Source organism: Streptopelia decaocto, assembly GCF_964273445.1.
Source record: "Streptopelia decaocto genome assembly, chromosome: 27".
NCBI classification, from domain to species: Eukaryota; Metazoa; Chordata; class Aves; order Columbiformes; family Columbidae; genus Streptopelia; species Streptopelia decaocto.
Window position 1 is genome coordinate 212,247 of NC_138682.1, and position 14,509 is coordinate 226,755.

The 14,509-nt window shown below is 70.0% G+C and overlaps 2 protein-coding genes across 2 annotated transcripts; one reads left to right on the plus strand and one right to left on the minus strand.

Moving 5' to 3' along the window:
- Positions 1 to 6,564: 6,564 nt before the first annotated feature.
- Positions 6,565 to 8,221, plus strand: LOC309450648 (complement C1q-like protein 4; the record flags this gene model as incomplete). Its single annotated transcript, XM_082073665.1, has 2 exons — positions 6,565 to 7,083; positions 8,042 to 8,221. 2 exons carry the CDS (start codon positions 6,565 to 6,567, stop codon positions 8,219 to 8,221), a joined length of 699 nt encoding a protein of 232 aa, XP_081929791.1.
- A 764-nt stretch (positions 8,222 to 8,985) lies between these two features.
- On the minus strand, positions 8,986 to 14,050 carry LOC309450635 (dynactin subunit 2-like). The gene is made up of 14 exons (XM_082073648.1): positions 13,787 to 14,050; positions 13,361 to 13,429; positions 11,535 to 11,631; positions 11,385 to 11,446; positions 11,069 to 11,161; positions 10,584 to 10,744; positions 10,363 to 10,513; positions 10,197 to 10,262; positions 10,069 to 10,107; positions 9,875 to 9,952; positions 9,713 to 9,784; positions 9,516 to 9,618; positions 9,349 to 9,440; positions 8,986 to 9,269 (listed from the first exon to the last, which is right to left on the minus strand). The coding sequence occupies exons 1-14, from the start codon at positions 13,820 to 13,822 to the stop codon at positions 9,183 to 9,185; spliced, it is 1,206 nt and encodes a 401-aa protein (XP_081929774.1). The 5' UTR covers positions 13,823 to 14,050; the 3' UTR covers positions 8,986 to 9,182.
- Between the last annotated feature and the right edge of the window lie 459 nt (positions 14,051 to 14,509).

Sequence of the window (14,509 nt, forward strand, 5' to 3'; positions counted from 1 at the left end):
AGTGCTCCCCGCTGCGGTGACACCTCGGCTGTCCGGGGGAGTCACCGCCCTGGTGGGCAGCGGCACAGCCCCAGCATCCGGCACCTGCAGGAGGGGCCGTGTGGTCGGGGACCCCAGGTCACACGGTTCCCCCCCAGTGCCAGACCCCCCCCAGCACCAGTAAATGCGCCCCCAGGACCCTCTGCGCCCACCCAGTACCACCTGAGCTCCCCCAGTATCCTGTGGCCCGCCCAGAACCCCCTGAGCCCCCCAGGGTCCTGCCCCCCTAGGACCAGTACGCATCCCGCTAAGACTCCCTGAGCCCCCCTGCCCCCTGTGAGCCACCCATGGTCCCACCCCGGACCCTCTGAGCCCCCCCCGGGGCCAGTGCACCCCCACAGCCCCCAAACCCCATTCCGGGGGGCCCCAGCCCCCCCGACCCACCTCTCCCCACGGAGCTCCCGGCGGCACCGCCCCCCGCACCGGGACTTTGTACCCGCACGACAGCGGCCAAAGGGCACAGCGGGGCGGGGCCGGACCTGGGGGGGACAGGGTGACCCCTCCGCTGCAGGTGACCCCCCCCCGGGACTGTGTTTGCTCAGCCGGCGCCGTGTTTGCCCAGATTAAGCGGCTGCAGCCGCCAATTTGGGCTCATCCATAATTAACGGCCCCGCAGCCGGGCGGGGGCTCAGCCCCGTTAGCGGGTCCTGGGGGGGGCCACAACCCCCCCCAAGCTCAGCATCCCGCGGGCAGTGCAGCAGCACCAGGATGGAATCTGGGGGGGCTGGATGGGAACCCCCCCCGGGCTTTGGGGCTGCATCCCCCCCATCGCTGCTGCCCGGGGGATGGATGGGCCCCCCCATGATTTGGGGGTGCAATGCGGCAAAACCCCGGCTCGGAGGAGGGGCTGAGAGGCCCGGACGCCTGGGTCCCTGGGGCTGCCGGCGGGGGGTGGGGATGCTGGTGCCCCCCCGGCTCCGCTGCCCGTCAGGACGGGCTGACAGCACCCCCCCCCCCGCCCTCGCCTGGCTGCCTCCCTGACAGCGGCTCCCTGCGGACCCCCCGCCCACGCTCCGCTGCCCACCAGCCCCAGTTCGGGGGGGCCCAGCCCCGCCAGCCCACACCGGGGCGGGGGGAGCACCCCGGCTGGGGTGGGGTTGGACCCCCCACCGGACCCCCAGGACCCCCGGGAGGGTGGGGCTGCGCTGCCGTGACCCCCCCGTTTTGGCGCAGGATCGATGTGCCGGGGGGGTCTTGCGTCCCGATCGATCTCTTTAAGTATCTGGATTTTAAAATGTCAAATTTGCCTTTGGCGGGCGGGTTGATGGGGTGGGGGTGGGGGCAGAGCCCCCCACGGCTGCCTCGGTTTCCCCGGGTGCCCCCCCGACATGCAGGGGAGCCCCTGGGGGGTCTTGGGGTGCCCCAGCCCAGGGGGGGGTCACGGGGAGGCCTGTTTGCGGGTGTAATTGGTGCCATCGATCAGCCCCGGCCACCGGCGCTCACCGCATCGATTTGTGGCACCTTCCTGCGAACTGAAGCATCTGTCACCGCCCGGGTGCACGGGGACCACGGAGGGGACACAGGGGGACCCGGGTGGGGACATGGGGCTACCATGGCTGGGGACATGTGGGGACCATGGGGTCCATGGTTGGGGACACACGGGTGCCATGGCTTTGGGGACATGGGGACCATGGTGGGGACATAGGGGGACCACGACCAGGGACACGGGGGGACCACGGGGTCCATGGTTGGGGACACGTGGGGACCACGACCATGCGTGGGGACCGTGGCTGGGGACACAGGCATGTCCTGAAGCCCACCTGTGTCCCAACACACACGTGTGCCCCCCCAAGCCCCCTCCCAGCCCCCACACTGAGCACCACGTTGCCAGCGACATGGGACACGCGTGTGCGCGCCCCCCCCCGCTCCCCCCTCCCGCGGACACGCGTGTGCCCGTCCCCGCGCTCCCCCCGCGCCGTCCCGGTGTCACACCGCGTGTCACTCTGCCGGTAATTAATGCAAGCGCTGGGGCCGGAGTCCCCCCGGACTCGTACATCACTGCCAGCGCCGCCCGCGCGGCCCCCCCGCCCCCCCGGCCCGGTATTAGGGGAATTTTATATGTATTAGCTGTTGATGCACATTAATACATTAAAAATGTCAGCGGTGGAGCCCGGCTAATTGTCTGATTTAAATGTCTATTTGTCAGCGCCCGGCTCAGGTGGGCATGAGGCGAATCTGCAATGAGCCCCCCCAGCCCCCCCCAGCGCGGGGGGGGACACCTGGGACCCGGCACCCCATGGCGTGGCTCAGGGGGACCCGCAGAGCAGGGGGGACGCAGGTGCTGGGGGTGCGGGCAGGTGCGGGGGGGGAGCGCACCCCCGTGCCCCGGCCGCCCGTCTAATTGTCACCCGGCTGGGATGGATTTCTGCGCCCGACGTCCCCTGCATCCCTAATAAACGCCGCTTGTCCGGAGGATTAATCCGGCACAACCATCCATCTCGGCTGCACCGTGTGCCCCAGCAGACCCCCCCGCGCTGGGGCCACGGTGGGAGGGGCCGTCACCCCCCCAGGATCCCAGGGGTTTCCCCCCAGGCTGCCTGTGGTTCCCCATGGCTGAGACCCTGCAGTTCATCACAGCAGCGCCCGGTCCTGCCACCCCAAGAGCCATGAAGGGGCACACGGATGTCCCCGGGTGTCACGGGCTCCATCCCGGCCCCACACCGGGGTCCCCACCCACCCTCGCGCCCCCCACGCCAGCCGCTGGTTTATTGTCGCCATTCAAGGACAATTCTCATCCAGTCCGGGCCGGCCCAGCGCCCCGGCTGGATCGCAACCCTGCCCGGGCTGGAGCGCCCGGCCGCCACAGCCCATCGATATTCATTTGGCCAGGCCCCCCCGGCCCCGCTGACACGGCGATCTGTCTGCCGCCCGGCATGCCGCTGCCGGGGCACGGACACGCTCGGGCTGGCCGTGGGGAGGGGAAGGGGACGTTCCCTGGGCGTGGGGACCATCCAATGGCACTGGGGACCATGCAACGGGCACTGGGAACAATGTGCCAGCCTTGGGGACAATGCAATAGCACTGGGGACCATACACGGGGCAGCACTGGGCAGCCTGGGGCGCAGGGACCGAGCACCGTGGCCACGCCAGCGCTGGATGTGACCCTGCGGGTCCCCGCGCTGCCGCAGGAGCCGGCGGCTCCTCGGGGGCCATCGAGGCAGATGGCGAACGCGGAGTCACCGGCCGGCTGCACCGACCCCCTCCCCGCGCCGGGGGGGACAGCGGGGACAGGGACGCGGCGTGATGCATTTATTCATGCTCTGCGCCCCGGCCGCTGCGGCTCGGCCGCGCTCGGCTCCCGGCTCCGGCCTTGGAGCCGCTGGCTCTGCAGCCGAGGACGTGTCCGTCCCCAGCGGGGCGGCCCACGGCACCGTCCCGGGGACAGCCAGGGCAGCCGGGGTGGGGAAACTGAGGCACGGCCACCAAGGACCGGGGACACCTCCGCCACGGCCGCCGCCGCCCTCCCGGCGCTGCTGTGGGCACGGGGCTCGCTGCCCCCGTGGACGCGGCTGAGCCCCCCAAATCCCGCCCCCTGCCCCGCACAACCAGGGGCAGGATCCGGCCCCGACCCCCGCCTCCCCCCGGACTGACCTTTCCCATCGCCGCTGCTGCTATTTTTACCCCCAGCCTCGGCTCTGCGCCCCCCCGTCCCTCCCACCAGCAGGGCCGGGGGCGGCCGGGACCCCCGAGCGGCCGTTGCTGTGCCCTCGTGTCCCCACGGCCGGGGCCTGAGCGCCCGCTCCCCACCAGCCCCCGGCTCCTGCTAATTAGCACTCGGGCTTCCCCTCGCAGCCTGCCTAATTAATTCGCTGTTGCTGCTCATTAGGATCAGCCGGGGGAGGGTTGGCAGGGGGACTCCGACATCCCCGTCCCCGAGAAGCAGCACGGGTGGCATCGGTGACACCCGGACCCGTCCCCGCCGGGCTGGGGGGGCCGATGCAGCCGCCGTTAATTTGTTGCACAAACATGGGCGGGCTGGTCAGGATCGCATTGATCCTCCCGCATAAAGGGCCCATAAATCCATCCAATATCCCGCTGATTGATCGCCGCCCTTTGGAGGGAGCTGGCCCGGCCTGCAAATTCCAAACTCCACGGATAAATGACACGCGCCGTGGGAGCATCTCCCCCCGCAGCCCCCGCCGTGTGCTGCGGGCGTTTGCACATGCATGCACCGAGCATGCACACGTATGGAAACTGATGCACAGACATGCACCGAGCATGTGCATGTGTGCACAAGCATGCACACACCCAGAGAGCATGCACACACACGCACACGCATGCACGAAGCATGCACATGCATGCACACACACGCACAGAGCTTGCACACAGCATGCATACATGCACACAGCACGTACACAGCATGCAGAGCACACACGTGTGCACGCACCTCTACACACACACACGCAGGAGCAGCCGCTGCCTCCACAAGGTCACGCGTGGCCCCTGCGCATACACACACCTGTGAAAAGCCACCCGTGGGCCCGTCACCCCAGCGGCTCCGTGCAGGGGACCCCTCGTCCCACCCCCCGCAGAGGGACCCGCGATGTCCCCGCGCTGAGCCCGCCGGGGGTGGCCGGTGCCTTTTGCCCGATTCCTGCTTTTTTTCCCTGGTATTTCTCTCATTGCTGCAGGCGGAGGGACCGGGGAGTGGGGGGGGGGGGGAGGGAAGCGGCTCCTCTCCCGGGAGCGTGGAGGCCAAGACTTCATTTTGCATAACGGAGCAAATTCCGGCAAGATTTGGAAAAGAGCAGCTGTGAATCAGCCCCCCAGCAGCGCCCCCCCCAGCAGCTGCTCCGCCGGGAGCAGCGGGGGCCGCATCCGGACCCCCCAGCACCCCGGGGAGTGGGCACCTCGGTGACACCGGGGGTGGCGGCCCTGTTCCCATCCCGGGGCTGGGCAGGGACCGTGCGCCCCAGTAGAACCCCCCCCGGCCTGGGGATTCCTTGGAGCGCCCACAAATGGGGGGTGAACCCTGCAGAGGGGCCCCCGAAATGGGCCCGTGGCCGCCAGCCTGGGGCTGCATCGGTGGGGGGGCCCTGCGCTCCCCCTGCACACGCAGCCCCCGTGTCATGCACCCACCCCCCCCCGCTCACAGCCCCATGCCCGCCTTGCACACGCACGTGCACCCCCCCGCCCCCCTTTGCACACACAGCCCTGCACCCCCCTTTGCACACACACGGCCCCGCATCCCCATGCCCCCCCTTGCACACACACAGCGCTGTGCACACGTACGCCCCCCCTTGCACACTCACAGCCCCCCGCACCCCGCGCACCCCCCTCGCTCCCGTCCCTCCCCCAGCCCGCTCCTCCGCCCCCCCGTGCCCGGTGCCGTCGAACGGGGCGGGCGGAGCGGGGCTGCGGGCGCGGCGCGGGCGGGCGGCGGCCCCGGCACGTGGCTCCCGGCGCCGCGGGCGACAGGTACCGGCGGGCACGGGCGGGGGACACGGGGGCCGGGGGGGAAAGGGCCGCTCCGCCGCGGGCCCGGGGCCGCGGGGTCCCCCGGAGGGCCCGAGCGGGGAGCGGGGGCGGCTCCGGGAGAACCGGCCCGGGCGGCGCTGCCCGGCCCCGGCCCCACCGGCGCGCACCGGGCAGAGCGGGGCGGGGCCGGCGCCGCTCCAGGGGAGGGGGTCCCGTTCCCGGGGGTCCCGTTCCCGGGGGTCTCGTTCCCGGGGGTGCCGCTCCCGGGGAACTTGGCGAGAAGTTGCCCCACGCGTCGCGGCGGCTCCATCCCGGCTCCTCCCGGCTCGCTCCCGGTTCCACCTCGGCTCATTCCCGGTGCCATCCCGGCTCCATCCCGGCTGCATCCCGGTTCCAACCCGGCGCGGTCCCGGCTCCTTCCCGGCTCCATCCCCGCGCATTCGCAGCTCCATCCCAGCTCGGTCTCGGCTCCTTCCCGGCTCGGTCCCGGCTCCGGTTACATCACCAGCTCCAACACCGGCTCCGGTCCTGGTTTCAGCCTGGGCTCCAGTTCCGATTCCAAGCCCGGCTGCTGCAGGAGCTTCGCTCTCCGTCCTCGGCTCCGGTCTCAGCCCCGTCCCTGGCTCCAGCACCGTCTTGGGTCCCGGTTCTGCTCCCGGTTCCACCGTCGGCTCTGGTTTCGTCGCCTTCACCACCGCAAGTCGCAGCTCCGCTCCTGGCCCCAGCTCCAGCCCCGCTCCCAGTCCCGTCCTCAGCCCCAGCCCCGCTGCTGTCACCGCTCCTGCCCGCATCCCTGTCCGCATCTCCAGCACCTGCTGTACCCGTCCCTGCTCCCGGCTCTGCTGCTGTGACATCCCTGTCCCCATCCTCATCCCTGTCCCCATCTCCGTCCCCACTCCGGTCCCTGCTGCCGGCAGCATCCCCATCCCTCCCCGTCCCCATCCCCAGCTCGGTCCCCACCGGGACGTGCGGTTCAGCGGGCGGCCGCGTGCTGCCCGTCCCCCTGGTGCCACCATCGCTCCCAAGGGTGACGAGGACCTGCTGGCGCTGGCCGCCTCCCGGCTGAGCCGCAGGAAGCGGGTGGCCGGGGCGGCCATCGGGGTGGCCATGGTGCTGGTGCTGCTGGTGGCCATCCCGCTGCTGGTGCACAGCTCCAAGGCGGCCGCGCACTACGAGATGCTGGGCAGCTGCCGCATGGTCTGCGACCCCTACCCTGAGCTGCCCCCCGCCTCCCCCCCCCCGCCCTTCCTACCCGGCGCCAAGGGCGAACCGGGGCGCAAGGGCCGTGCTGGGGCGCGGGGTCCCCCCGGACCACCAGGACCGCGGGGGCCACCGGGTGAGCCAGGCCGGCCCGGGCCGCCGGGGCCACCGGGGCCAGGTCCCGGGGGGTACATCCCCTCCTTCTACAGCCCCAAGATCGCCTTCTATGCGGGGCTGCGGAAGCCCCATGAGGGTTACGAGGTTCTGCGCTTCGACGACGTCGTCACCAACGTGGGCAACTACTACGAGCCCTCGAGCGGGAAGTTCACCTGCCCCCTCCCCGGCATCTACTTCTTCACCTACCACGTCCTGATGCGCGGTGGCGACGGCACCAGCATGTGGGCCGACCTGATGAAGAACGGGCAGGTACGGGTTGGGTCCCCCCAGCACCGGTGCCCTCGCCGGGGCTGCTCCCGGTGTCCCCGGTTCCCCACCCAGCTCCTCCAGCCCCATTTCTGCCTGTGTCTCCACTGGCTCCGCGATCCCTGTTTCCCCGTCCCAGTTTCCCCAACCCAGTTTCCCCATCCCAGTTCCCCCATCCCAATTTCCTCATCCTGCTTCCCTTATCTTGGTTCTCCCATCTTGTTTCTTCTTATTCCAGTTTTCCCATTTTGTTTTCTGTTAATCCCAGTTCCTCTCGCCTCCTCCCCCATCCCCGTTTCCCCATCCCACCTCCCCATCCCACTTCCCCATCCCACTTTTCCCATCTCATTTCCTCCCACCCCAGTTTTCTCATTTTCCTTTCCCTTAATCCCAATCCTGATCCCCCTTCCCCCCCAGTCCCCACGTTGCAGTTCCCCCGTCAAATTCCACCCCCCCAATTCCCACCCTCTTCTCCCCACCCCATGTCCCCCCATCCCCGTCCCCCCGCCCGTCTCAGCTGTGGTGACACAACACCCCATTCCAGGGGCTCCCGTCACCGGCACAGGGGGGACACAAACCCCCGGGGGTGCCAGGCCTGGAGCCGGGGGGGACAACCGGCTGTGCCCCCCCCAGGATGGCCACCAGCACCAGGGGACAGGGGTCGTGTCCCCGGCCGGTCCCTTTGTTCACGGCAGCTCCTGCTCGGCCTCGCCCCGGACGTTTCCCATTTATTCCGGGAAAACGAGCATCGATCCAGCGCGGTTGATGCCGCGTCTGCCCCCCCCCCGCCGTCCTGTCCCCCCCGGCATTCCAGTGCTTGGGGACAGCGCAGGGTCCTGGTCACCGCGGCTCTCTGGATTTTGTCACCTGGGGACCGAGCGCTGATGGTGACACCCGGCTCGGCCCCCCGTTTCCCATCCCGCGCTGCGGGGGGGTCCCTGATGCCCGTGTCGCCCCCAAGGTGCGGGCCAGCGCCATCGCGCAGGACGCCGACCAGAACTACGACTACGCCAGCAACAGCGTCATCCTGCACCTGGACGTGGGGGACGAGGTGTTCGTCAAGCTGGACGGCGGCAAAGTCCACGGGGGCAACACCAACAAGTACAGCACGTTCTCGGGGTTCATCATCTACCCTGACTGACCCCCCGGGGCACCCCCCCAGGACAGCCCCACTGACCCCCCAGTACAGCACCTTCTCGGGGTTCATCGTCTCCCCTGCAGGGACACGGCAGGGGGGGCATCCTGGCTGCCACCAGTGTCACTGTCCCCCCGCAACAGCACCGGCCCCCTCCACTGCCCGGCACCTCCCCATGTCAGTGTGTCCCCCCCCGCATGCCAGCGCCCCCAAGGGTATCGAGGTGTCCTGCTGCTGTCCCCCTCCCCCTGTCACTGGGCTCTGTGTCCCCCCACAATAAACCACTGCGGGTTTGGATGTGCATCTGCTGCCTTCACCTCCCCGGGGCGGAGGCAGAGGGGACACCTGGGGACATGAGGGGACATCCGGGGCGGGGGCTGTGCTGCCATCGTCCCTGGTGCTGGCACCACCTGTCCCTGCAGTGGTGACAAGCTGGGGACCCTTGTTGTCACCTTCTGCAGCCCTGTCCTTGTCCCCTGTCCCTGTTCCCAGCTCTGGTCCCCGACCTTGTTCCCCGTCCCTGTCCCGATCCTGTCCCCAATCTTGTCCCCCATCCCTGTCCCGATGTCTGTCCCCAAACGGGCCAGTGCTGCCACCGTGTGGCCAGCGCCAGGGAGGTCACGGCGGGAGCGCGGGGGGTGACCGGGGACCCCCGGGAAGGGCTGGCGGGGTTGGGGGGGTGACAGTGTCCCTGGGTGTCCCCCGATCCTGGTCCCCCCCATCCCTGAGCATCACCCGAAGATGCGAACATGGATGTACTTTGATCTGTTTATTGGGGTAAATGGGGGGGTACAGACACCCCACCCCTCAGTGCGAGTGGAGGGTTGGGATGGGGCCCTCCAGCCCCTACACACTGTGCTGGAGGGGCAGAATAAGTACAAACAGGGGACCTGCGGGGGGACGATTCCCGGGGGGCGCAGGACCCGGGGGTGCAATGCCTCATGGAGGGGGGGATGGCCGGGGGGGGTCACTTCTGGAGCCGCTTGATGCGGGTGTCGATGTCGGCGAAGTTGTCCTCCACGATGGCCAAATTCTCCTTCATTGTCTTCTGGACCTGGGCGGGGAGAGGGGAAGGGGGTGAGCTGGGGGGGCAGGATGGGGACCCCCGTCCCGCGGGGCTCTGGGGGTCCCACCTCCGCCAGCAGCGCCGCGTTGTCCTTCAGAGCCGCCACCATGTCCTGCTGCGTCGTGTCCAGGTGCACCAGGACCTGCCCGAACTGGGCGGCTGGGGGCGGGGGGAAAGCTCAGTGCTGGTGTCCCCCCCGCGGTGACACCAGCCGGTGTCCCCAGCGTCCCCCACCTTGCTCGTGCAGGTCCCCGAGCGTCACCAGCCTCTGCACGACGTCGGGCAGCGCGGCGGCCACGGGGTCCCAGCGCTGCAGCGTCTCGTGGAGCTGCTGGATCTGGGGGACGGGGCAAAAAACGGGGGGTGTCCATGCACCCCCCATGCCGGGGGTGCCTTTTTGGGAGGGTGTCGTCCCCGCCCCCGGCTCTCACCTTGCTCTGGGTGTCGGTGTCTTGTGCCATCGCCTTGTGCTTGGCCATTTCATTCACCTTCCCCAGGACGCTCTGGAGAGGGAGGGGGACGGATGTGAGCCCCCAAATCCAGCGGTGCCCCCCCAAGGCCACGGCCATGGCCTGTGACGCCCCCCCCCTCACCTGCAGCCGGGCCTCCACCTGGTCCAGCACGGCCACGTCCAAGATGTTGACCTTGGCCTGCAGGACCTGCATGGTCTCCTGGGGACAAGGGGTGAGGGGGGGGACCCTGCGAGTGCCCCCCCAAGTGCTATGGGCACAGAGCTGGGGGCAGGGAAAAAGTCCCTGTGTGTCCCCCCACCCCCTGTTTAACTCACCATGAGGTTGGTGCCTTTCAGCCCGGCCAAGAGCGGGTTCTGGGGGGCAAAATGGCATCAGGGGGGCAGGATGGGGAGGGGAGCCCCTGGGGGGCCGGATGGGGGTGGGATGGGGGTCACCCCCTGACCTGGCTATCGGGCTCACACCGCACTGTTGCCTCCAGCTGCGCCAGCCGCTTCTCCAGCTCTGCGATCTGGGGGGTACACACACACACTCACGGGGGTGACACCACAGGACACCCCATTTTGGGGTCAGGCAGCGTCGTCGCAGCCCCCCCGCCACCCACCAGTTACCTTGGCTGTCTGGGCAAACTGGTCCTGCTCCGGCCTCCAGTACAGCTCGAAGGTGACGGCGTCCCCAGGCGGGGACGAGCTCTTTGCGGGGGGGCTCTTCCCTGGCGGCGCTTTGCTGTGCTTGGCCACCTCCAGCTGCTGCAGCAGCCGCCTGGGGGGGAACGCGGGTGTGGGGGGACGCGGGGACACCGACAGCCCGGGGGTCCCGGCCCCCCACTCACTTGGCCAAGGCCCCCTCGGGGTCGGCGAAGTCGACGGCGGCGCTGGGTCCCAGCAGCTGCTGCAGCCGCCCCGAGAGCAGCTGCTGCCGCAGCGCGTCCACCTGCGGCGCCAAGGCCGCGGCCCCCGGCTGCTGCTCGCCCGCCGGCTCCTGCGCCGCGCCCTGCGGGCAGAACCGGCCGTCACCCCCCCCCGCGGGCAGAACCGGCTGTCACCCCCCCCCGCAGGCAGAACCGGCCGTCACCCCCCCCGCGGGCAGAACCGGCCGTCACCCCCCACCATGGGCAGAACCGGCCGTCACCCCCCCCCCCCGCGGGCAGAACCGGCCGTCACCCCCCCCCCCGCGGGCAGAACCGGCCGTCACCCCCGCCCTGGGGGCAGAACCGGCCGTCACACCCCCCCCGCGGGCAGAACCGGCCGCCACCCCCCTGCCCTGGGGGGGGCAGAACCGGCCGTCCCCCCGTGCCGCCCCCGGGGCGCTGCTCACCGCGCCGCGCTGCACCTCCCGCAGCAGCTCCTGCACCTCCAGCTGCAGGCGCTGGTAGCGCTGCTGGGGGCTCTCCTGGGCGCCCCCCCCGAGCTGCAGAGAGAGGAGTGGGGCCGTGGGGGGTCTGCCCCTCCTGCCCCTCAGCGAACGCGTTGGGGACGTTGGGGTCTCCGTCCTCGGAGCTGCTCGGGACACACGGTCCTGGGCCTCCAGCGCCGGGATGGACCCAAACCGCTCCCCCCCGCCACCCCCTCTGCGGTTCGGGGTGAGCGGGGGACAAAGGACGGTGCCCCGCGTGTCCCCAGCCCAGCCTCACCACGTCGCGCTCCCCGGACCTGCAGCCCGTCCTCCTCGTCTTGCTGACGCCATCCGAGGAATCTGGGAGAAGAACAACACCCCGCAGCGCTCAGCGCCCCGGGGGGTCACCGCGGTGACCGTGTCCCCCGCGCCCCGGCCCCCAACTCACCCAGCCCCTCGGGACCCAAGCGCTTGTCCTTGAACTTCTCGTAGGCGGCGTTGGGGTTGATGATGAGATGCTCCACGCTGGTGCTGCTGAGCTCCTCCTGTGGGCAGGGCCCCCCCGGCTCGTCAGCAAAACGGGGGGGACACAGAGTGTCCCCGTCCTCCCCAGGATGGGGTCACAGCCCCCCAGGACTGACGCGCAGGGACAGAACCCAGCGGCAGCTTGTCCAGGACGCGGCTCGGCCCCACGGGGACATCGGCCCCAAGGCACCGGGGTGGGGACATCAGCCCCTCCAGGGTGACCCCCCGAGGTTGACACCCCATGACCAGCTGGGGGGGGCCCGACCTGCACCCAAAGGACCCCCCCGCCCCGCAGCCCCTCTCCGTCCCCTGCGCGCTGCATGGGGACAAAAAGGGGGTGACAGCGGTGCGGGGGCGCCCGGCTGGGGGCGGCGGTTCCGGGGCTCTTACCAGCTCCTTGTGTTTCCCAGAGGTGAGAAAATTAGGAGGAAATTGGGGGAGAAAGAGACAAAAACGGCGTTAGAAGGTTCGTCCCATGCGTGGGGATGTCACCCTTGTCCTCGGGTGGCCCGGGATGGCGTGGGGGGGACAGCATGGGGGGGGAGCTGCCAGCACAGGGACAAAGCAGCACTGGGGACAGCTGGACCCCCCCCAGGACACCTGGGGACACTGCGGGGGGGTGGTCACGGTGTCCAGAGGAAGCACAGGAGGGTGCGCCAGAGCTGGGGGTGACACAGCCGGCCCCCCCCTCCGGGCAGGGGGGGGTAGGTGGAGCCTGGGCCCCCCAGAGCATCCCCGATGTCCCCAGACCCCCCGGGGCGGGGGGACAAAACCGCGCTATCCATCGCTGGGGGGCACCGTCAGCAGGGCCGGGGGGGCTCAGCGCAGCCCCCTCCCCCCCACGGCAGGTGACCCACAGCCAGGACTGGGGGACATGGTGACAAGTGGTGGCTCCAGACCCTCCCCGCATGCAAAACTCCCCCCAAAACCAGCATGCGGAACCCGAACGGGCCTTACTTGTGCAAACTAGTGTCCGGGGGGGGCAAAGCGGGGGGGGAAATGCAGGTCAGTCCAGTGCCAGCAACACAACCAGGAGGTGACAGCAATCAACCCCCCCCAACCAATTACCCAGCAATTAATCCCCCCCAACCAATTATCCAGCAATTAAACCCCCAACAACTAATTATCCAGCAATTCAAACCCCCAACAACCAATTATCTCTTGCTCCCCAGGCTGCACGGGGCAGGGGGGGGAGTGGAGAATGACCGGGGTCGGGGGGGTCACTGCTTGATGCTGCTTGGGGACACTGTTTCAGTGTCACCACGGCCTGGTGGGGGGGCGACTTTGGGGCGAAAGCATCCCATTTCAGTCCATCCCACGGCCCCGCTCCCACGGGGGCCTCTGAGCCCCTCGCTCAGAACTGGGGGGCACACGGGGTTGGTGTGACCGTGTCACCGTGTGGGGCACCCGTGCCCCCCCAAATGCTGGTGGCACCGTGGGGACAAGCCAGGTCTTGGCCCCGGGTTCCCCCCATCACCGGCAGAGCTGGGGGGTCACCACACAGTCCCTGCCTGGTGTCACCCCTTGTGCCAGCCTTGGGGACACGTCCCCAGTGTCACCCCCACGAGCTGGGCACCACGGGGCTGGTCTGTGGGGCCCCAACTCCATTTTGGGGAGGACCCCCCGAGCGCCCCCCGCCCCCCCCGCCATGCGCTGCCACCTCGGGGCAGGGGAACGGGACGCGGGCAGGAGCTGCTCCCCGGTCCTGCTGCGGGGGACGGGGACGGTTGGTGCCCGGGGGGGCCTCACCGCCTCGAACTCGGCCTGGTCGTCCTCGGGGAGGTCACTGGTCTCGTACACGTCGGGCTCGTTCCTGGCCTTGGGGACAAAAGGTGACACCCCCGCCCTACTCGTTACCCATTTATCACCAAATACCTGCAAACCGCCCCTAAAAAAGCTCCGGACGCTGCAGCAGCCACGGCCCCCCCGACCCCACGGCCCCCCCGACCCCTGATGTGCTCAGACCCCGACACCCCCAAACGGCCCCTCCCGGACACCCCAAATGCCTCCGATCCCCCCCCAGTGCCCCCAACGCCTGCCGCTCCCGACACCCCCAGACCCCCCCAGTCACTGACCCAGAGCCCCCCGGCCCCCCCAGCTCCTGCAGACCCCCCGACCCTCTCAGACCCCCCCTCATCCTCCCCAAGACCCCCCACCCCCGGCCCCCCCACTCACAATGCCGGGCAGGTCGGCGTATTTGGGGTCGCCCATGGCCGGGGGTCGGTAACGGGGAGGGGGGGTCAGTAACGGGGGTAAGAGGAGGGACGGCGCCGGGCAGGCCGGTGACGGGGGGTCAGCACCGGGCCCGGTGAGGGGACAGTCGGTAGCGGGAGGTCTGCGCCGGGGCCGGTAAGGGAAGAGTCGTTAAGGGGGGTCGGTAATGGGGGGTCGGTAACGGGGCTCGGTGCCGGGATCCAGGAAGCACCGTCAGGTCCGGGACGAGTCTGGTGGGGAGGATGGGGAGGAGGTCGAGGAGAAGAAGGAGGATGAGGATGAGGATGGCGGCAGCCCCCAGAGCGAGCCCCCCGCCAAACGGGTGAGGCCGGAGGGCGCGGCGGGAAAACGCGGGGAGGGCACGAGAGTGGGGGGACACGGGCTGGGTGACACGGGGGGGACACACGGGTTCGGTCGCACGGGGGGGACACACGGGTTCGGTCGCACGGGGAGGCTGTCCCCTCTCTCCCGTGGGAGTGTTCCCGGGCCGAGCTCCGTGCAGGCACACCTGCGTGTTTTGGGGGGGTCACGGGAGGAGGGGTCGGTGGCCCCTGACTGCACGTCCCTGCCCCTCCCCAGGCTGGGCGGGGCCACCAAGGACACGGCGAGGGGGGCGGGATGAGTCAGGACTGCTGGCTGCCCGCGTGGGGGAGGGGAGTTGGGGGGGACTGGCCCTGCGCCGAC